Source organism: Dunckerocampus dactyliophorus, chromosome 4, assembly GCF_027744805.1.
Source record: "Dunckerocampus dactyliophorus isolate RoL2022-P2 chromosome 4, RoL_Ddac_1.1, whole genome shotgun sequence".
In the NCBI taxonomy this organism is placed as follows: Eukaryota; Metazoa; Chordata; class Actinopteri; order Syngnathiformes; family Syngnathidae; genus Dunckerocampus; species Dunckerocampus dactyliophorus.
Genome location: NC_072822.1, coordinates 16,202,778 through 16,226,857, shown reverse-complemented (window position 1 = coordinate 16,226,857; position 24,080 = coordinate 16,202,778). Strand labels below are relative to the sequence as shown.

Here is a 24,080-nt window from a genome sequence, read left to right as displayed (position 1 = left end):
TCTGGATCAGGATCGGCTACTAATCCGAATATAGGCTTCCGCCACGAGATCGAGCCGATCCGGTTGCCGTACAGCGTTCGTAACTCTGGGCCACACTCCAACATGATAGGTGCAGTAATGTGCCTCAAAGCTGGTTGCCACTCGACTCCACCATACGCAAAAAGAAAACGCAACACCACCATGAAGACATGTCCGCGGTGTACTGTGGTGAAGTTAGTTTCAGTTGGATGTTGGATATTCTGCTCCGTAGCCACAGCGGTAGCTCCCCCTCACTACAAAACATATATAGGGAGGAAGTCAAATACTGCAATAATGCAGCGAGTCCTTTACTGTATGCAAAGACCAGACATGCCCCACTTTTCAGAACTTCTTTGCAAGCTGAGGCTACACTCAAATGTCCCAGTCTCCTGGGAAAAACAACATGGGAGTTTGTCAAGTTGACTCATGGCAAAAAAAATACACATTTAAATGCAAAATACACACTTAAGGTGGTCAATTCAAACTGCTATTGTGTCCGTCTGAACAGCTGAATGCAAACCAGTAAAACGGGTCTGGCGGGGTCCATGCTGTCATAATGAGCATACAACCATCTGTAAGTGGTACTACCATTCAGGTTCAACCTCTCAATGCAGCAACTGCAAAGAAGAAAACACATGATTGATCTGTTCACTATTTCCCAGCTTGTATATGTTGGAAGGGTGGAGCGAAAATCAATGGCACCTTTTTCTTAACTTGAGGAAACTGTTCATAGTTATGCAAACAGAAGTGTGTACATTTCTCACAAACTTGAAATTTAATATGAAAGTGCAGTTAACTGTACTACCGGGACAAGGCATGTTGAGGTCAGCTGATCACAGAGAGCAGGATGAGTGTGAAACCGGTTGAGCAAACTTTCAGTACCAAATCCACGTTGAATAAGGCATTGAAAGGTGTAAATTCTGTGTTGACAGGCCTGACTAGTCCAGCTCCAATGCCAGAGCACTCTCAGCCCCACACGGAACATTTATCACGTTGTTTTATTGTCCACTCGGTGCTGGTGTTTTGGAGGTACCAATCTGGCATTTTTTCACAACGCTTCCCAGAGTGGATAAATCTTGAAACGGCTTCAAGGCATCATCATGTGGCCAGCAAATACATTATTTTGGAGAAACAACGACATCACAATCCCCATCTCTCTCCACTCGAGAGTCATCAACACTACATTGATGCAATGTAAATTATTTTATTGAGACTTCTGCAGAAATCTGCTGTTTTAACACTGTCAGGCAGTCTCCATAGCAAAACAGACATGCAAAGCTATTGCCATATACCTTGCGCCTTAATGCATAAACAAGTGTTTTCTCCAGTTCTCTTTCGTGACTGGTATATGTACTACCTCGTTTTGAATCTTTTTAGCGTTTCCATGTGGACAGGAATATTTCCCCGACACAATCCCATGTAGACCGGTAACTTTTCCAAAATGGTAAAAATGTTTTTATTTTTGGGTGGACTGCACCTCAGATGACATAGCAGCATACTCACGTACACTAATTATAGGGAACAGCTTATATATGTCAGTATTACAGTTTTCATGTCACTGTCTCAGGATGTGACATCTGATGGAATCAAAGTTGGAAAGTAACATCATTCAAGTAGCCCAGCTATTTGGGATTGCACTAACCAAATTAGTTTCCAAATGCTGTCTTGTAGGTGTGTGACAAAATAGATATATCGAACTATGGCGATGTTTGACCTTACGAGGATCATCAATGTGAATCTATTTTTTTGTTATTAAAATAGAGTCACAATAAATGTCTTTCACTGTTCCTCCTCAGTGAGTTGAGTCACCATTTTACATGCCATCCAGGAGGTGCTCCTCATAAGAGTGGCAGGAAGTTGGGCGGAAGTCCTGCCGCAGAAGTCACAGAAGAAAACTCACACAATGGCGATACGGAGGATGCGAGCAGCAAAGTTAAAATGAAAAGATGCGCCAGCATAGTAAAATCCAACGTGTGGCTCATTCCTCCCTTCGTTTTTTAACACCGGAGTTGGGAAAATGCGCATATTTGTAATGAGTCTTCAAAATACGATATTCTGTGAGACTGTGAATGCATCCTGGCTGAGTTCTGACTGGTGAATGGATGAGCACGAGGAGGAAGGAGGGGAAGCCTGTGTTTGGCTGTCTGGTTTGGTTGAGACGTGACAGACACATCTTCTTCCCCAACGCGGCAAACTAACCATCAAAAACCCCCTAAAATATAACAGCTCAGAAAAAATAGACTTTTTATTTATGCACGGATAGATGCCTTTGTCTTCTCTGCTAACGATGCTGGCTTACATTTATGCAGAATATGTGGCGAGAAACAACCCAAAAATGCTGAAAGACATTTTCAACACAAGGATGCAACAAAATAGATTTCAAATTAGATCTCTACATATGTAACTGTGGTCATTCCTGCAATCCAGCCCTGCACACGACATGCTCGCACACGACATGCTCGACTGAGCAACCACATAGCCTGTCCATTGTTGTGTATGTGATTTAGATGGCTGTGACGCTCGCACCTTGATCTGCTGTGGAACACATACGTAAACAAGATAGCTGCGACACTTGCGCAACGGATGAAGATGCGAGCATCGCAGCCATCTTCATCACATACACAACAATGGACAGGCGACAGTGCGCACTAATACGACAGAGAAAACTAACGCTGAGCAATTAGTGAGGTCTCATTTTTTCAAGGAGACATTTTTGTCATGCACCTGTATTACTCTTTTGAATGCATATTGTTTTGAGAAGCCAAACTCTTAAGTGGCCCCAGCAACTAACCAGAAATACATTCCTTTTGACGGAAATCTGACCGTAACTGGGCTCACGGGACCAAGTGCGGGGGTACTGTTGATGCGTTAGACTGCTGATGGCCACAGGTATGAATAGGAGTGTGACTGATTGTCTATATGTGCCTTGCGATTGTACCTTGCCTCTCACCCAAAGACAGCTGGGATAGGCTCTAGCATACCTCCGCGACTCTAGTGAGGATGAGCGGCATAGAATATGGATGGATGGATTGTAAAATAAGAACATTCACCAAACTGTACCACAAACATTTGCTTTTTTTAAGCAAATTTAAAATACAATTGAAAATAGTGCATTCATTACCAATAATAATAATTCTTACCTTGTGAAGAGGAAGAACAAGGAAAGCTCCACCACCACTGGCTTCAATAATTATGGCAACAAACTTGGGGTTAACGGCACAGAAGCCGCTATCCCATGTGACTCTTGACACCCGGATATCATCATAGCACTGATCATTTTTCGCCGCCTGGCCAAAGACATGACGGAATTTGCTCTGCCGTACAACTCGCTTCATATCTGTGAGGGAGAAGACACTGTTAGTTTGTAAAACAGGCATGTGTTTGAATAGGTTTACATTTCAAATGCACACACGAAAAACTAAAATATGTTGTGCCTTTAGATAACAAATGACCAAACCTAGTTACAAAGAAGCATATCCAGCGCAAAATGGTAAGTCACAAACCAAATGTCATAGGTTAATTTAAATGTGCTACCAGCACATTTAAACCTGCTTGTCATGATGAAGCAATGTAAAAGCTACAAATCTTGACTACTAAACAGGCCATTTCCAATAAAGTAAAGCTCTCTAATGACCAATTTTGGTCTAACCTGTGGTCTTGTATTTGGCTAGCATTACATCTTGATTGATTTTTTTGTCACAGCAAATTTTAACAGCTAGTGAGCCTGAATTTCCTGCATTACCAAAGAATAGGATCTTGGTTTTCCACACTTTGTCAAACTGAGTCATGTGAGGGAGAGATAGAGGTAATGGGGGTGGGGAAAATCAACGTATGGTCACAACACAAGCAGGAAGTTCTTCCTGAATGGATATGGGAGTGTCCTAGCATACCACATTGTACAGTTTGGCTTACATTAAATGTTAATAGGCGATTGTACCCTGCATGTAAAACCCTACAACACTGCATGGGGTAGAAAATATTTTACGACTTATTCAAGGAATCTGTGGCAATATGCCTAAAGCACAAGGTGTACAGCAATGAGAATATTGGGTATGTCTAGGCCTGTCCCGATAATTAATAAAATTGATTAATGGAACGAATTAGTCACATAAGGAGATCTCAAGTATCTTTTGATCAAATCAGATGATGTACGTTATTGCCTCCTTGACCCTGATAGGCAAAGACAGCAGGACCCCAGAGCCTGAGGAAATGACCACAAAGTAAAGCACCATGACACCATTTTAGCAGGCTTCTGTGCATTCCTTTAAGCATTGATGTTGCTTCAACTCTAAAATATTATAGTTTTCCTGTGCTATATTTATACAACAAAATTCTGGCCAAGGCAATATTGGGAGAGATGATGATGGCATGAGAAAAAAATAAGTGATATAGGATACTTGACATAACGTCCTCTTACCTATTACTAAATAAATCAGTCCAGAGTTTCATTAAACAAGGATAATTGTCTGTAGGCCTGTCACGATAAACAAATCAATTAACCACACGATAAATAAAAACTAACTACATTTTGCTGGCCTCGATAAGTTTACATGTGCATACATGTTTGGTTTCCTCTTCTCTCTCTACCAAACAGCCTGGATGACAAGAGGGTTTACACTGGGCATTGTCTCAAACTTGGACGCGTTGGTTCTATTGTAGAATGGAGTGAGTGAAACCTCCTGTCAGTCATTCAGTCTCTTTGTCCCAGTGGGTGGAGGCGGGGCCGATGGAAAGTACACCCAAGAGTGGTACAAGTGAGGAGTAAAAAGGCTTTGAGTTCCACGCATTTTTCCTCCACATTGTCCCGCAATTTGCCGTGACAATGCGTGTCATTTGTTTATGTATTTATGGCACGTCTGAAAAGCATGAAGACTCGTTTGTGCACTTTTGTGCACTTTGCTTTCTGTTTACGCATATTTACGCACTCGGCCCGCAATTCGAGACCGAAAATAGTGCACTTTGACATGAACTGAACACGCTCCCACACGACTCGTTTACACCTTGTCAAGCAATGTTTACATCTAGTACATGACAACAGTGTACACGACGCACATTTTTCCCGCATTGGGTATGCATTGTTGCCACCACTTCCCGCATCCGTGAAACAGTCCTGGCATTATATGGTCCTGCTGTGTCCCACTGTGTCCCGCGTGATGCCGCACGACAGCTGGCATCACCCTTCTAGCTTCATTAATTTGCGTTGTCGTTAATGTTCATTATTTATTCAAGTGCAATTTTATTTACAGAGACTTGATACTCCATTTTATTTGTTTTTAATTGTGTGTGTGTTTTTTATTGGAGCATTTTTCCTTCACAGGTATATTTTTTGTCTTGTTTTTGGTTGTGATTGCAAAATTTATGCTAATATAGACAGAGTACATTTTATTTTCATTGTCAAGCTGTGGTGGTGAACTGCATGGGAGGGCAGACTGCCGCCACTCTGGCTTGCCGCCATGTCTGCATTTTTTTTAAATGACAAATATAATTTTTGATGACTTATTTATTTATTAACTTATTTATTTAACATTTTTCAACAACCAGCAGGACATGAACCAAGAACATTGCAAAACTATTAATTTAATGGCAAATTTGCTGTGAGCACTTAGAAGTGAAAGTCTAAAATGTCTAGCCTCCTTCTGTTACCTGACCTATTTATTAGTCCAATTGTACTGTGACTAGTACAAAAGTACAACCTAAATAAATTTAATTTGATACCCATTTTAGAGTAATACGAAGAAATGGGAAATGTATTTCTCCCCCCCAAGTGACAAATGTTTTCAGCCCCATCCATCAATCCATTCCATCCATTTTCTACACCGCTTCATCCTCATGAGGGTCGCGGGGGCATGCTGGAGCCTACCCCAGCTGACTTCGGGCGACAGGCAGGGTTCAGCCCCCGCCCCCCCAATTTGAGATACTATTGAGAAACTGATATTAATATTTATCTGTACTGTACAGACTAACCTTGAAAGTGAAACCAGCAAAATGCAACAAAATGGAGAGCTGTGAAGCATACAAGCGTTTAAGAGTCAAATTGCATGCTGAGTACAATAAATTTGTACATTGGCAGGTCTGCACTAACATTGAAAGTTCTCCCTGCCTCAGACGTCCCCTTGACAGTTCACAGCGCTCCCCAGGGGGGCCCACCCCACTATTTCAGAAGCACTGGTCTACAGAAAGTCAAGACAAAGCTTCACAAGGGTTAATGCTAATATGTACTGTACCAGCATGTCTCCTGTCATTGCAGTAACAAGAAGGGCAAAGGAGCCTCATCAATTTTCCTCCTATCACAGCAGGAGGTGATGAAGAAACACAAAACCAAAAGAAGAATCTCTAAAAGCAGTGTATCTGTATATTAGAGCACAGGCATAGCCACAAATGGCACAACCTTTTATATCAAGAGACTGCTAATGTTGCCCATCCCTGCCATGTTCAGTTATGTTCACACACTCCAATTAAAACAAAGGCTACCCCATTATGTCAGCAGATATTAGCACTTATTCAAAATATTATTACTCCAGCCTATTATCCAGTTAAAAAAATAGCTGTTTTCAGAGATTTCAATTCAACAAAACATTGTACTGAACCACTTAATTGTTGGCCAAAACAAAATGGATGGAGATAGAGATACACACTATTTTAAAACACAATGTTTGACATTTTAACTTGAGACATTACATCTACAGTATCATAATAAGACTACTTGCCCATGTTATCACTCTTACATGCATGCACACACGGTCACCTCATTGCTCTCCATACACTGGCTGTCTTTTGTCCCCAAGACTGCACAGAAGGCCACCTAAATCCCCTTCCTGTATTCAAGGCCACAGACTACCATTGTGATCAGATTCCCGCTACATTCCAATGCCTTTTTGCAACAATGAGATTGGGGGGGGCCTTTTGACCACTCCTTGGCAACCCTATAGTGAACATGTGGTCAACTCTGCATGCTGCTCTCATCAAGTAGAAGTGGAACACAATGCATCACACATCAGTGTTTCTAGGAATGCTATTGTATACTTTTATACTTTGGAGAGGAAATGACATTTGCAGACACAAGACCGAAGTGGCTCAACGTTCAACTCTGTCCTCAATAACACGACAAAACAAGTGTTGAATGTAAATGAACTTTTATAGGAGGTAGAAAGGTCATGTACACATGACCACAAAAAAATTTAACCCAGACTAAAAAAGACTAAATGATTAGATTAACGGAAATAAAAAATGTGTTTCAAATAAAACAAGCCCACGACAGGCCACAAACACTTCATCACTTTCTCATCATAGGCGCCTTAGCACTAATGCCTAAAACTTCTTATCCGACTTAAAGGTTAAGGTTTAGGAAAAACCACTTTAAATATAAATCCTAACCAAATACTCACACCAGGAAAATCAAGACTTGGGAGGATTGCATGCAATGTAGGAAGACAAACCAATCAAGCATATACCTGCTTTTGATTGGACAAGCACCTGAACACTTACTAAAATGTAAAAGCATGAATGACAGAATCATTCTCAAGACAAAGGAAGTAATACAGTTGCACTGAAAATTATTTAACTCTTATTGTAAACTCTAGGTGTGTCACAAGATCGCATGAGATTAAAATGTGACAAGATTTCTCATTCAGAAAAAAAATTCAAGCACTAGGCATGCGACAATAATTAATCAATCAATCACACAATAAAAGAAAATAATACGATTATTTAGCCGGCCTCAAGACATTGCCATGCCTGTCTGTTTTCCTCATCTGAAGCCTCCAAACAAGCAGTAAGAGAGTTCACTTTGTGCATTGGTTTCAGTACTTTGGCACGTTGTTTCATAGAACAACCGCATGAACGGAGTGACACCTTTTGTCAGTCATACAGTCGGTGTGTGGAGGCAGGGCCGATGGTAACGTAGTTAAATATTAGATTGCAACATAGTCATATTTTTTTCATAGTATTTTTCCGAAAGTTAAAATCTTGTCTCGTTCTCTTATACTAGGCCTGCCATGACAATCAAATCAATAAAAACGAACTTGATAATTTTGCCGGTCTCGATATATTGACATGTGCATGCATGCGTTCTCTCACTCTACCAAACAGGCTGGATGACCTTAAGAGGTTACTCTGTGCATCTATCAACACCTTCACAATTTGGAAAAAAAAAAACTGCTGCTCAGGTTGCAGCAGAGCATACGTCAACATTTACTGAGGCATTTCGTCGGCAAAATAATAAACAAAATGGTGCGTGCTCAGTGTTGTTCGCTACATGTTAAGCGTTCCTGTTAATGTTCATTATTTACTAAAGTGTAATTTTGCTTACAGAGACTTGATACTCCACTTTATTTATTGTTGTGTGTGGTATTTGAGTGTTTTTTTTTTTAACAGAGATAAGCTCATATTTTTTTATGTTTTTTGTTATGAATGTGGTTTTTATTTAAGTGCAATTTTTGCTAAAAGAGGCAGTCAATTTTATTTTCATTGGAGTTTTTTGGGGTCTTTTTTTGTTTGTTATTTTATTTAAAAGCTTTTGACATTCCAATTACAAGGTTAAATACTCTTGGGAAATTAAAAGTATATTGCTTTGGATACAGTGTAGTCACATTATGCCATATATTTTCATTAAATTAATGAAAAAAGGGTCTCAAAATAACGTTGACAATAATATTGTTTATCTGCAATAATTATTGTCCAGCAAAATTTGTTATCCAGGCTTACCGTCGACCTAATCTTTTGTATCGTCTCATGAACTGAGTGTCTCGTGACACTCCCAGTAAATTCCATTCAGAGTACATAAACTTGCAGTTAGTTTGCAGTAAACCATCAAAACAAAACCAATTCAAAAGTAGCCCAACACATTATTAGAACAAACTCATTTAAACACTCATTAGTTAAAAAAAAAAAGTGCTCATCTACTGAAAGCTTGTACATTTTGCAAATATATGTAATTTACAATAGAGGTTGGACAATTTCAAGTGCCACAGTATATAAACACACCATAGAAAAAAAGTAAAGTCATTAAAGACAGCCAACTATTAGGGGTGTGACAGAATATCTAACAATTCCGATAGTTTACCAACCCTACAATGGATTATCAATAAGCCACCCAATGGCGGACTCAAGGGGTCAAGTTAAACAGAAAGATGCGCCAGCATTGTTGAAATCATTGGCGTTTTCTCTTTCCAGTGATTACATCACTACTACTATACTACACTATTTTTGTTAGACTTCCACTTTATAATAGATTTGATCTACTTGAGAGACATGGTTTTCTGAATGAGTTTAAAATAGTGTCACTGTTTGTCAAGACACCTAAAATAAAATCCTGTTTTACAGTTATGTTGCACTAAAACGGTCTTTGTTTTTGCACCTTTTGTAGCTGTATTCTGGTTAAAATATGCCGTAAAATATCCACCCATTTTCTATACCACTTGTTCTCATTGGAGTCACGGGTAAGCTGGAGCCTATCCCAGCTGAAGGCTGCAAATATATAAATGGAATAATCTTGCCTCATGAATATTAAATATGTTTTTGATTTTGTTTCACCCTATGAAGAAATACCGTATCGAGAAATGTATTGTTACCGTGAGCCGTGTGTCGCAAATCGTATCATATGATCAGCAACTCCATTGCCCAAAGGGCCATCTTCATTATAACAAATGTGATCTGTCGTGGAAAGGCAGTGGAAGAAGTTTATTGCACAATTGTGTAATGTAATCCATTTGTAGGCATGAATAGTATATTAACAAAGGCAAGTCTAAGTAAACACAAAAGCATGTACCATATGACAGTGTTCTCAATAACGAGTCAAATTATGCAATCACACTCTGTACTATGGTTAAAAATTTCCTTGGGGCACATGATCCGCTTTACCAGAAAATACAGCGTTTCCCAAATATTCATTTATTTGTGGCAGCCCGCTTCTGGTTATGTTACGATCTGTAATGCCATTCTTTCTGCCGCTTTCTATCAGTACAGAAGTCACTGAAATGTGAATTTTCTAACGTGTTACGATATATATTTGAAGCATCAATGGCTTCTCTTAAGTGTGTGTGATGTTTTATTGATCTTCTGATATTGTCAGAATGTAAGCTGTGTTTGTTTGGCAAATAGCATCTGACTGCTGAACAAATTAGCTGTTATGGCTAACCTGCACATGCTGATTTAAGACTACAGTAGAAGGAAGTGTATTTGCTGCCATTGTTTAACAGAGTGGTCACTAATTCCATCCACCAGTTTCAGAATTTAATACCCAACACTACCTGTTCACCCTCGCTTATAAACACATTTCCCTTATTTTCCGGGAAACATCCCTTATATTCAAATGCAAATGTTGACAGGTATTCCCACAGCTTCCATGACCAGTTATGGAAATGACATGATACTGTCATCTAGCCCCGCCCCCTGTCACCCACCGCCACAGATATCCAGTCCTGTGGGAAACACTGAAATAGCAACAAAAAAAACTAAATGGTTGAAATAATTATTTTTGTATCATATGTTCAAAGATAACCAGACTTCAAAACGTAACACCAATTGCAGTTAGTGTAAGATATGTTAGACATGTTAAAAGAATGTGATTGTGGATATAGATAAAGTTTACAATGGTGAACTGGCTTTTTCACATGCAGATTAATCCAACAGGCCACTCAATATACAGTGGTGTGAAAAAGTGTTTGCCCCCTTGCTGATTTTTTTCCAAGACAAAAAACACTGCTAAAACAAACAGAACATTAAGGCTTGTCTCAATTTTGCCAGAAAACATCTTGATGGTCCCAAGACCTTTGGGAATATACTCTGTGGTCTTAAGGGACAAAAGTTACATCTGCCGTAAACATAACGTCGCATTTCAGAAAAAGAACAGTGCTAGTGGTGGTGGTGTGATGGTCTGGGGCTGTTTTGCTCCTTCAGGACCTGGAAGACTTGCTGTGATAAATGAAACCATGAACTCTGATGTCTACCAAAAAGTCCTGAATGAGAATGTCCGACTATTTGTTTGTGACCTCAAGCTGAAACCAACTTGGGTTCTGCAGCAGGACAACCGAAGAAAAACAAAATGAAGACTATGGAGTGGCCTAGTCAAAGCCCTGACCTGAATCCGATTGAGACCGTAAAAAGGCACTACATGCTGGAAAACCCTCCAATGTGGCTGAATTACAGCAGTTCACCTATGATGAGTGGGCCAAAATTCCTCCAAGGCGCTGTGATTGCACATTATCACAAACGCTTGATTGCAGATGTTGCTGCTAAGGGTGGCCTAACCAGTTATTAGGTTTAGGAGGCAATCACTTTTTCCACACAGGGCCATGTCGGTTTTGATTTTTTTCTCCCTTAATAACAAAAGGTTTCATTGAAAAACTGCATTTTGTGTTCAGTTGTGTTGTCATTGACTAATATTTAAATTTGCACAATGACATTCTTCACTCTGAAAACACAAGCTCAGCAAATGCCCACTATAAAGCAACTTTACAAATCCCATTTGTCAATTGAAATCAAGGAGGAAATGAAATATTTTGATACTGATTTTCATCTATATAGTAAAATTGCATAGCGGAGTTAACCACAGACCCTCCCTGTATGCCTTGCTTGTTAGATCCCCTTGCAGTCCCTGGCATCTCATGCTTAGTTCCCCTCTTCCTGACCCACTTCCTTTCTCAGACAAGCCATGGGAATGCAAGCTTCGCACTTCTAAAAGACCTTGTGCTGCAGCACAACCACGAAAAGTTGGTGTGTCTGGAAAGATTCACAAACCTAAACACAGCTGAAAACTGTCAACCTTTAGGACAGCGAGTGAGCCTTCATCTCACAATAGGCCTGCTAAAGGGAAACTACTGTAACAAGACAAGCATGTTAGCGACAGTAACACGTTTAATAGCGAGTCTATTTATTGCAAATCATGCTGCCCTCTTGACACATAGTGAACTATTTTGGTTATTCGCTAGAGGGTATTCTTCATTTACAAGAGAGGCTTGACGTCCAATTAAGTGCAAGCAATATCAACTGAGTTGACAATTTCATCCTGCAAGACGAAAGCAACTGGAACTCACTCATCACCAATTCCATTAACTCAAAGACCAAACATCTTGGTCTTGGTCTCCATGTTTACGGCAGGAAATGTTGCAAGATGGCTCTGTTATCGAGTGAAGCTTGGCATATACGTGATTTCTGACCAAACCATGTCCACGTGTTGTTAAAATAGGAGCTCATGGAGGTCGCGTTGATTTAAATTTAAAAAAAGGCAGTCCAGAGACGTAACTCACCAAACCAATGCGTGCAAATGACGTCAGTTGCTAGTAATACGTTTTGGTTACACACAAAATAAAATAAATCTAAGGTGGCGTGTTAAACGCGGTAGAGGGTGCCAGGGGCCAGGGCGCGGCTGGTCTGCTTTGCACCTCCTGCCTGTGTGGATCCAAGGAAGATAAGTTTTATTGCCGCACGAAGGACTGCTACCCCACCCCGCTAAATAACCTACACCAGCATTTGACGTCGAACTACAACCTCGACACGGAAATGGCCCCTTTCTAACATTTTGACAACTATTTCCCTCTCAGTGACAGTTATCTTCATTGCAATCGCCGGCTAATGTTAGCACATATTAGCCCAAGTCATTTTAGCTAGCGCCTGCACTTTTATGTCAGGACACCGAAACGAACAACACATCAAAACAAACGACGAACGGACCCAATAGCCTTTAACACAAACACGTAACCTACCTTCTGAGAGGTAAAGAACAATATCCTCAAAATGAGTAATGTAAAACAGCGTATCCCAAATGATTCCACCCTGTTCCGAAGCCGCTGCTTTGCTCATACAAGTTACTCCTGTGCGCTTTCCCTCATCACCAGCTACACCCTCCTCCGGGCTTGGCTTGGCGGTCGCTGTTTGGAGCAGCAAAGTTGATTGACATCCCAAAAACCCAATCCACGTCAGTACTGAGATAAGGCGATTTTTTTTTTCTTTTAGCTACGAACACTTTCATTCCTTCCTTGTTTTTCCCTTACGGTATTATTTACTTTATTTCACTATCGCTCAGTCTTATATAAATATATATTTTTTTATCACAAATAAATTGTCATACAAAGATTACAATACAAACATTACACATTATTCGGACAGTGTGCAATTAAATGATTTGTATACATTTTTGACGCGATAGTTATTCTAATCATACCGATAATATATTGCTGAACTTATATTAAATTATTAATGGTTTAGGTACGTGATAACTGATATGTCTAATTTATGACATAGGAAATGTTTCATTCTAATGAACACAATGTACCACTAGTGTTTTATTACAAACACAGGATGGCGTTGTTGTATAGTCATGCAGAACAACAGCTGTAACCTATCATTTAATCGATTTTTCTCACTTGACTTCAGTCACGTACTTTAGTGATTGTAGTAACAATGGCTGCTAAAACTGTTAATGCTTACAGACCAGAAAAGCAGATGTTTAGTGACTCACTGATTCATTTACCTGTTTTCCTATTATGTTCCACTCGTTTCCCTCTTATTTGATATTACCGTCCACTTATGTAAAATACTAACAATGTGAAGCTCTTACCTTTTCTCACAGACGGCTTCCTCTCAAGAGCTTTGTCAGGGGATTTCTGAGGCGAGTCAAACGCTGCCTTCATCTGTGCTACCTTTATAGATTGGCTGTGCTCATCTTTGACCTCAGTGGGCTTAGACCAATCCTGATGTTGAAGCTTCTCATGCAGTTGTATGTTTTCCTTGATCAGATCAGAAACAGGCCTCGCCCTGACAGTGTTGGGGGACTTTTCTCTCATTAAAACATTATCATCCCTTCTTTCGCTGACAGCTTTTTTATCAGGTTGCTCCGTTGTCTCGTCGTCGGCTGTCATGAGAGGCTCCTGCCTTATACCGGATGTGTTGTGGTGGCTTTCTTCTGTCTTTGAACTGGAATCCACATTTGTTCTGGTGAGAACATTGCTAGATTCTGCAAACTGTCCATTTTTTATGTGTGGATACTCAAAGGATGGTGCAGCTTCCTTCACAACCACACCACTCACGTCACATGACTCTCTCTCATGTGAAACAGTGGTTTGTAACTTGTTAGCGGGAAGATTTTTAGAGACACCTATGTGTATCTCTATTTCTTTGTTGCCTTGTTGTCTTTTGGTCCCACCGTCAGCAGGTTGTTCCACATCAAAGTCAGCCTTTGTTGTTTTGATTGAAGAAGATAGAAATCGGTTGGTGCCACATTCTTGTGTATCTATTTCATCAGTGGTGATTGCTTTTTTCTTTTTGTCAGATTGATCTACTTCCACCTCTTCTATCCTTTCTAGAGCTGGACACGCCTCCTTTTGGTTTTTCCTCAAGAGCTTCTCCAAAATAGAACTGGCCTCCGCGGATGCATCTGGATTTGATAGAGGTGTGCCGTGATTTTCTTCTAACTGTAGAAGAGCTCTATCAGCGTCAGCCACCTTTTGTTTTGCTGAGGAAATGTCATTCAAAGTTTTGTCTTCTCTCCATTGTGTAGCATCACGCATGCTCATCAAAGGCTCCTTCTGCAGGGTGTGTTGGGATTGAGCATTGATTGGATCTTTCCACTCACTCAAGTGGTTCACCGTTCCTACACAGAGCATAATACCTCCACTCTCAGCCATCATGGTCTTATTTTGATGTGGTTGATGTAAAAACTCACTTCCTGCTTTCTGGAGGTCATCACGGGTTGCCAGTCGAGCGCCAGAGCTTCTGATCGCACTCGTAGAATCTTCGCCCTTGTTGTCAAAAGTGTTTGCATCCTCGGGTTTGGCAATGTGGCCGTACCGTTCACGTTTGTTTTGGTTCTCCTCCGCCTGGTTCTCCATCTTGATCTTCGAGGATGCTTCAAGCTCCTCCTCTGTCCTCTTCTGCTGGTATGTCCAGGCTTTTTGCTCGTTCATTACACTACCTGTTTGGTATTTGCCTGGTAAATCCAATAGAACGGTTCGGCCTCCTTCATTACATCCTATCGGATTTCCTGGCACCCTTCCTTCTTCCAGATCGCTTGCAGCGAACTGTCTCGCCCTCAAATTTGTGTGCTTCTTAAGAGATGATGTTGTTGGCTCCTCATTGTGGCTTTCTTTCAAATCTGGACAATTTCCCCCTTTGTTCTCAGCTTCTTCTTTACATGCGCTTTCAGCCTCTATGACATCATCTGCATGGCTGTTTGCATCCTCCGATCCGTCAACAACAATCTGTTCTCCACCTTCTAATTTATCCAGGTTCTGGCCCATACTGGTCTGTAGAGAAAGACATGGTGTTATCTTCACAAAAAAAGACATCAAACCCCAAATAATTCCACTCCAATGAATAAAGTTTTTATCGTCTTTGTCTTATGATCTATAATAGTGCTATGTTTCAATGAGAATGCCATTTAAAAAAAGCCGAACTATGTCAAACATTGTATAAACACTTCTTGCACATGACTGAATTTTGTATGCTTTATTCCCTGATAAATGACAAATAATGTTGAAAAATGCCAAGTAATCCTGGTCACTAACAAGTTTATTCATTAATTTTCTCCGTCTTATCCTGTTCAGGTTCACGGGTGAGCTGGAGCCTATCCCAGTTTACGGCTGGGTACACCCTGAACTGCTCACCAGTCAGTCACAGGCAGATAAACCGTTCACACTCACATTCACACCTATGGACAATGTAGAGTCTCCAATTAACCTAACATGCATGTTTTGGCAGGAAATCCATGCTAGCACAGGGAGAACATGCCAACTCCACAAGACATCAAAGTCGAGATTCAAACCCAGACCTCCCTGGCTGTGAGGCGGACATGCTAACCAAACTTCCACTGTGTTGCCACAACAAACTTAAATGGCAAATAAACCTTACCAGAGAAAAAAAATACACAGAACACCGAGACAATTAAACTGCAGTGAAAATAATCCTGGACTCGCCATCACGGTCTGCACAGTTTTAAACGGTTTAAGCGTGGAATCACGCAGCCAGCAATTCATAGTCACACAGGAGTCATTTTTGTGGAAGCTGTGAATCAGAGCATCTTATTACAATAAATGCTTTTGTATTGCTTCTGTTGGGTATTCATGCACTTGCAGTGTCAACACTTGTGCACATTTTTAAGACAAATTACAGTCACAAGATATGCAGTGCAGTCAGGTCTGAGCACATTCAGCTTAGTTTACTACCAGTGTCAAACAAGAGATGTCTAGGTTGTGTACGGGTCACAATTTGTCTTGGGTTTGTGAAAAGAGCTTACCATAAATAGTACAGCATTTGCACATAGGCTATATGGATAAAATCATTGGGACCCCTTGGCAATAAAACCACGTAACAGACACATTTCATAGTCAAAATTCAGGTCGTCTTTGACTAAAGATTTTCATAGTCGAATATTGTTTGTTTTTCTGGTAAGAGCACCGCTGATGACGATGCTCATAAATAAACAGATCTCATTTGCAACTATTTCCACCTTAAAGAAAAAGGCTAAAACACTCAGATAAACAAATAAACATGGTAGGTTTGCAACAACAGTACATTTATTTATTTAGTGACACAGAAAGCGTGTGGTGTGGCAGTTGGCTAGCTCAATAGCATTGTCTGGTACGCCGCTGTTTAGTCATGGCTTAGTGAAAATCATGACTTTGCAATCCAAAAGCCTCTTTCTGTGGGTGATGTGGAATTGTAACCCGTCCATTTTATTCACGACAGACCGCACATTAGTGAGGAAATGTAAGGGATACTAGGTAAGGGGAGTCAGTACGGTGTCAGCTTAAGCTTAACTTGTATTCCTCTGCACTTTTCTCGCCTTTGTTTACGTTCTCGATGGCGTTTGCGAGCACTTCCGCTCGGCTGGGTGGTGTGTGTAGACTTCGGTACTCTGGAGAGCTCAGGGACAAGTCGAAGATCGGTGGTAAAAATGTTGGTGATGCGAAAGCCAATATCTAAAAGCTCTTGTCGAGAAACCTGACCTGATATGAGCAAAATAATAACCGCAAATCTGGAAGAGACGCTAGCCTTCACCGTGTGTACGCGCCGCCATCTTGAGTAAGTATACATCTTCTGTTTTTCAGTTCTTTATTAACACAAATGAGGCTAAATTTGTATGAAAATAGGCTATTTTTACTGTGTAAAATGTATGCTCAGCAGAGCCACCCTCGTAGTCAGACTGGTACAATCTTGATCACATGACATTTTAACATGATTCCATTGCGGCATTGATAGTAGAATCAAGACTCCTCTGAATCGAATAGTCGACTATTCTAAGACATACCTAGTAGAAATAAAAATACAAAGACTCCAAATAATCTAAAAGTCCAACCCACAGCAGGCTCACTCGCCCGCTACCACATTTGTGTGCACAACAAAACTGTCATTTAAATATTTTCACTTTAGCTGTTCTCTCAAGTAATTAATGGCAACCTCCACCTTGCACAAAAAAAAAAAATCAAAAAGACGCAAAATAATCCACCAAGTCAGGGAAATTGCAGTAAGACAGCAGTTTAGACATGACAAGACACGCAAATGAGCTGTAGCACGAATGCTCAGTATCAGTGCAGGCCATAAGACATGTATTCAAATACCGCTCCAGAACTACGTATTGTACAGTATATTGCCAGATTTGGGGCTAGCTATTACTAATTACTTTTTAATTTGAACATGATTTAACTTGCAGCCCATACTTCGGATAGACATGACTTTCAATTCAAATTGGAAAACCTCTTGGGATTGTTTTTTGTGGTTTTGTTTATGTAATACATAATGAAGAGGCAGAGCAGGAGAGTAGTGGTTAACATGTCTGCCTCACAGTCAGGAGTTGTGTGGAACTTGCATGTTCTTCCCGTGTTGGGAGTGTGAATGGTTGTTTAAACCAGGGGTCACCAACGTGGTGCCCGCGGGCACCAGGTAGCCCCCCACGACCACATGAGGTGCCCGCAAGCCTGCTTTTCATTCAGGTTTTCAGTTAATAATGAAAGAACAGTAGAAAGAAATGCATTCTGAAATACAAAATGTGGGTTGTGGACACCAGAATTTTGTTCATGTTCTGGTAAAACAAGCATATTCGCTTTGTTTGGGTTTAAAATAAGCTCTGAAAATAAATGTTACAAAAATGAGTAGCTCTTGGCCATTTTCATTTTGGAAAAGTAGCTCTCACAAGGAAAAATGTTGGTGACCCCTGCTCTATACCCTAGTTTCCCATTGTAATAGGGGGTATGTCAATAAAAATGAAAAACAATTAGTGCCTAACACTCACAGTTAAAAGTGCGCCTGAACGCCTCATGGCGCAAGGAGAACGGAGCAGAAAGGTGACAGAGCACGAAGGTGTTCATTGCTCTGTGTGCATTATATGAACAAATAAGTTTGATGATTATTTTGTGAAGTGGACAATAAAATGTGTCAATCATTCAAGACAAAGAATGTTCTTTTGGAGCAGAGTTACTGTGGAAATGTCCTGACGGCGGTGTTATAATCCCCACATGGCGCAGCAATGAAAACCTGTCACTGTGAGTGAGGATTCCCCCGAAAATTGTTGGTTGTATGTATTGTTGGACTTGGGATACTGCTTTATCGTGATTGTATTGAAACTTTCCCCTTAATTTGGTATTAAATGAATATGCAGACTTCAACAATAGTCATTGTGAGTGGAGAAAAAATGTGAAGCTCAAATTCAAGCCATTCAAACAGAAGGATGCCAACATGAGACTGGAATAAAAGATATGTAGGATCATTACTTATCTATCAGTGCTCATGTGAAACTTTATCAAAGCCATGCAAAACACCCATTTTTGACCTGGAATTACTATAAAATGAACAAACCAGTTAATTATGCTCTATTATTTCAAGGTAATTAGGATAAAAATGTTGATGTTTTTTAAGTGTGCAGGAGTAGGAGGTACATGGCTTCAGGTCAAATGTCTGAATGGGTACACAACTGTAAAAAGTTTGGGAACCACTGGTCTATACCATATATGGCCTGTGAATGACCAGTCCAGGGTATATCTCTCCCCCAAAGTCAGCTGGGATAGGCTCCAGCTCATCTGTGACCTGAATGAGGACAAGAAGCGGAATAGAAAATGGATGGAAAAAGCACAGACAAAACAAAAGAATCTGACATAAGTTTTGTTTCCTGTGCCCATCATCTCCTTTCCTTGGTGTGACAACATATGACTGCTGCTGCCTTATCATCTGACAAGTCTGCACGTTGACCAAACAAATGAGATAAGCAGAAGCAACACTTCATTCAAAGTGTGAAGACGTAAAGCACACCCCCCTCCTAAAAATACATTAATTTTCTCATTCTTCACATCATGTGGCCTCATCAGGTAAAACTCACCCATCCATCAACGACGTTAAACCCCTTCCTTCCCTTGAGGCGCTCATCGCCGCTCAACAAGCGGTCAGTTATGCTGTCTGATCCTTCGTTCATGCCTGAGGCTGCTCACTTGATCACCATGTGCTCTGCATCAGCATACTCACTCGTACAGTAATTCAAACCAATAAACTTTACAGCAGTTGGAAAGCTACCTATTTCTTGTCTATACATCAACATACTGGTCACTCTGCCATGACCCTAGTCATGTTACTAGGCAGTACAATGCAAAGGATCTATCTAATATGACTGTCCGAGCATGTACAGGTCGGTTGAGGCTGACACTTACCAGTTAGATGTAGCAGAATGAATCCGTGTGCCTCTTCCTGTCTCAGAACTGACAGTGAGCGCTTTGTTGCTTGTTTAGAGATGGTCTGTCCTCCCTGAAAGTCACAAGCAATGGGAGCCTTATATTACATCCATGTGATGTCACAACTCATTTGGATAATGCAAGGAGGTGAAACTTGTACACTTGTTTTTGCTATGTTGACAAACCACGGAAAAGTCACACTCCAAGTGTTTGTCTGTGGCAATGTGGGTCACGGTCAATGACTGGACTTACCTATTCCTGTTTTTTTTTTTAATGATGACCATAAGTGCATTCATTTAAGCCGTATCAAGTGTCATCATATTGGGTAATGATCTTTAGCTTTGTGCACCTTTTAAGTTTTTTGGCTTTCATCCACTTTTTATGAGAAAATTCCATTATGCAAAGTCAATAACAGTCAAAGTCAAAAACACATAACGGTGTTATACTGTGATGACAGTGTGGGCCGAAAGCTGTAAATATGATTAAAGTGTGACCAAACAAATGTCACTGGTAGATGATGTACCTAATAGACAGTGCATAAGAGCATCAATAAGCCCAGAAAATACGTGAATATGAGGTATGCCTGAGTTTGTTCTGTTCTCTTTATTCTACTGTGTTTGCATACCAGAGTCATTGTACCGTGCATCATTCTGCCTCACCGAGAGTTTAGAAAGAGGTTTGTGTCTGGAATCGCTGATTCTAGTCACCCTAGTTGTTCCAGGAGTGCATGGGAAGTCATCTGAAAATTAGCATTAACCCCCTTCATTTGTTTCATTCCATATCTGTAGTAACTTCCTAAACAGGACACATACTTGGATAATAAGAGATAATAAAAACAAAAGCAGTACTTTGGAAGCCAGGAATTAAGAGGACGATGGGGGGACCCACATCCAGTAGCAAAATAATTGTGTCTTGCCTGCAGTCAAGCATGGCGTGGTAGCATTATGGTGTGAAGCTAAATGAGTGATGCCAGCACCGGGGAGTAGCTGTTCGTTAAGGGAAACATAAATTCGAACATGTACTGTGACATTGATTCTCTCCCTTGAAAAACTTGATGACATGGCAGTTTTCCAACATGAGTCAAATCCATGTGATGTCACAACTCATTTGGATAATGCAAGGAGGTGAAACTTGTACACTTGACACACTGTCAAAGTCAAACACACGTCTAAGATGACCAATGCACTGCTGAGCAAGCTGAAGGTGATGGAGTGGCCAAGTATATCTCCAAACCTGAACCCAAATGAGCACCAGCTCCTATTTTCAAGTGGAAGGAAAATAAAGGAGCGCAAGGTGTGCCTAACATCCACCAGCTTTGTGATGTCATAATGTAGAATTGGAAAAGGATTCCAGTCACAATCTGTGCAGATCTGCTGAATTCCATGCCCAAGAGAATTAAAGGAGGAGGCATTTTTGTGATGCAAATGTATTACTATTTGAACGCTTATTGTTTTGAGAAGCCAAACTCTTTACTTAAGTGGTCCCAGCAACTAAGCGGAACTACGTTCACGGAAATCCGACCAGAACTGGACTCACGGGCCTCCTGATGGGGATGTCATACAACTTCATGTCAAAAAATCCGAACTATCCCTTTAAGGCAGTGGTAGCTAACAATGGTGCTCACACTCAGTATTGACATTTTGGACATGTTCAGTGTGACGTGTTTTCACTTGTTGTTGCCAGCTAATAAGACAATAACGGCTGTGTGTGTGGAAGCGAGCTACCTGCTTCGGTCGAGTGCAGACGTGTCTCTTCTTGCTCCTGCTTGCCTCTGCTGCTTACTGCTTTCTTCACTTTGAAATTATTCTACTTTGTCCCCAGGTCTTGGAGGTTATTTAATTTGTCTTTTACCAAGACTTTTAAATCATTTTTTTCATTTTTTTCAACATACTGTATCTGACGAGCCAGTGAATACAACTTTCAAAACATGCCGCAAGAAGTAATCCAAACAAAGTCTCCGTGTAAAAGCTGTCGGATATATCATCAAGAAATTTGTGCTCTACAAGCAAGGATTCATGAAATGCTCCCAATGGAATCCAGTGGTAAGATGTCCATATTTTCCTCAAAGGAAAGGGTGAAAAAACTGATACGAGCAACCGTCTTTTCCAAGACTCTGAAAAAGACACTTGTAATAGACTTGGTGCTAAGCCGAATCCAAGTCAAAATGTTGACATCTATGAAGAGTTAACATCACCCAAAATAAAGCTAATAAACAGATTTTCACCACTGTCAGAGCCAAATGTGACTGTCTTGAGAGAAAACTATAAAATCACTGTGAACAGTCACTATGAAGTCGGAAAAACGGTGCCAGGTGTCATGGTCAAACATACTCTGGTGCTTGGAGACAGAGCCATATCTAACATAAACATAAGCAGAATAGCTACTTCCAGCGATCCAAGTGCCACTGTCTCTGACATCACAAATCCGATACCCGAGGAACTGGCAAAACACCAAGTGGTGAAACATCTGATTGTTCATGTGGGTGCAGTGGATGTCAGAAAGCACCTGTCTGAAACCGTAAAGAATGACTTTAATGAACTATGGCAATACCAACGTTCATCGGTGGACCTCTCCCAAACATCCACAGGAAGATAAACAAATTCACCTGGCTGCTTCAGTTGAACACATGGCAGTCCATAGTATGTAAATGCAGAGGACTGCACTTCATTGAGAATTTCGATCTCTTCTGGCAAAGAGAGGATCTGTTTAAAGGAAAAGGCCCACACTTGAACAGAGGTGGAGTGAGATGACTGAGATAGAACCTCCACGCTTTGAGGCATCACTGTGGGCCTGGACCAGATCCTGTGTTGCCACCGAGAGATGAGAAGAAGAGTGAGAGAAGAACTCCTGCCTCGCCACCCAAGGACCCAAGGACCCCACAACTAAACGGGGGACAGTCCGGGCTTTTGGCCCATTACGAAGGTCCTCATTTCGAACCCCGGTGCGGGCGGTGTGAAACAGGGTGGGTTACATTGGTGCCGTGACCCGGATGGGAGTGAGGTTTGAGAGAGTGAGTGTAACGGATGCCAGCCAGTGAGGCTGTGCAAGTATACGTTGGTAAACCTCACTCCCTCTGCCTTAAGAGCTGCGCTGAACACGCGGTCAACAGTACAGGCTTTTGGCTGTGTGGTCAGCGCTCTCGTCTCCCATTACGAAGGTCCTATGTTGGAGCCCCAGTGTGGGCAGTGCGGGTTACAGATGTACAGTAGTACACATCCACATGAACAACACAATTAACATCTCCGAAAACGTAGTCGCATTATGAATCCGTTTAAATTGCAAGTGAAATTGTGTAAATGTAACTCCATCAGTGTAATTCTTTTATCTTGTAGATGTGTATTTTATATACAATATGTGGAGATTATCCAATAAATGGTCTAATGATTGCAACATCATCTAAAACCCGAGTCCTGACTAGAACCAGGAAATATGACCATATTGGTCCAGTACTCAGGTCTCGGCACTGGCTTCCTGTCGCTCAGAGAATAGACTTTAAAAACAGCTCTGCCTGTGTAAAAGTCTTTTCATGGTCTTGCGCCAAAGCACATCTCTGACATGTTAGAGCCACATAAACCATCAGAGAAGCTCAGGGAGTGGTCTCCTGCGGGTGCCCAGAGTCAGGACTTAACACAGTGAAGCTGTGTTTCAGTTTTATGCTGCCAAAATCTGGAAGAGTCTGTAAAGCACTTTGAATTACCTTGTATATGAATTGTGCTCTATAAAAAAAAAACTTGCCTTGCCATATTTTCAGTGGATAGTAAATCTATACTGCTATTCAAGCTGTACACTGACTACTCTTAATCCGAATATGTATTTCTTTAGTGCCTTGAAAACATATACAATTGCCAAGCTTGAGATGTCTTCTGGAGGAGATTTGCTGGCTAATTATCAAATGATTGCCATGCTACGACCAGTCCAGGGTGTACCCCGCCTGTCGCCTGAAGTCAGCTGGGATAGGATCCAGCATGCCCTTGCGACCCTAATGAGCAGAAGCGGTATTAGAAGTGGTCCAATTTATCTTCGGTGGCACACCTTTTACATTTTGAAGAATAGGCATTTTGTTTTTGGTGGTTCAAGAGCCATATGCTCAAAATAATTACATCTTTCCATGATTGCAGAGTGTGTGTGTGTGTGTGTTGAAGAGTGGCCTTGACATTTGGTTATGTTCACATTTCTTGAAATTGTGCCTCTTTTATTGTTAATTCTGGTCACCTGTTTTTTTTTTTTAACATACAGTACTTTGAAATTTTAATACCATACATTAAGTATGTTTTGAAAAGTATTTCCTTAAAAAGCTTGTTTTCTTGAAACAATGTGGAGACATTTTATTCAGTCACACACATAGGACCAAATAACATCTTTGCTACTTCCGCACCACATCACATGCTTTATAGTACACAGGCCTATTATTCA

The 24,080-nt window shown here is 40.8% G+C and overlaps 1 protein-coding gene and 1 long non-coding RNA gene across 8 annotated transcripts in view; one reads left to right on the top strand and one right to left on the bottom strand.

Moving 5' to 3' along the window:
- The window catches only part of LOC129179674 (coronin-1C-A), a 41,547-nt gene extending 21,800 nt beyond the window's left edge, over window positions 1-19,747 (bottom strand). The window contains exons 1-5 of one of the 7 annotated variants that reach the window (XM_054773195.1): window positions 19,647-19,727; window positions 19,322-19,446; window positions 18,952-19,182; window positions 13,574-15,257; window positions 3,159-3,355 (exon numbers count right to left, since the gene is read on the bottom strand). In XM_054773195.1, coding sequence (XP_054629170.1) covers window positions 3,159-3,355; window positions 13,574-15,257; window positions 18,952-19,182; window positions 19,322-19,414 — 2,205 coding nt within the window. In that variant the 5' untranslated portion in view covers window positions 19,415-19,446; window positions 19,647-19,727. Of the gene's footprint in view, window positions 1-3,158; window positions 3,356-12,719; window positions 12,882-13,573; window positions 15,258-18,951; window positions 19,183-19,321; window positions 19,503-19,646 lie in introns of those variants that run through there. The other 6 variants (XM_054773191.1, XM_054773189.1, XM_054773190.1 and 3 more) reach the window with 6 other exon arrangements.
- Window positions 13,766-15,989, top strand: LOC129179675 (uncharacterized). The gene is made up of 4 exons (XR_008570031.1): window positions 13,766-13,950; window positions 14,319-14,404; window positions 15,558-15,619; window positions 15,712-15,989. It is a non-coding gene; the product is annotated as an uncharacterized LOC129179675 (long non-coding RNA).
- Window positions 19,748-24,080: the final 4,333 nt, after the last annotated feature.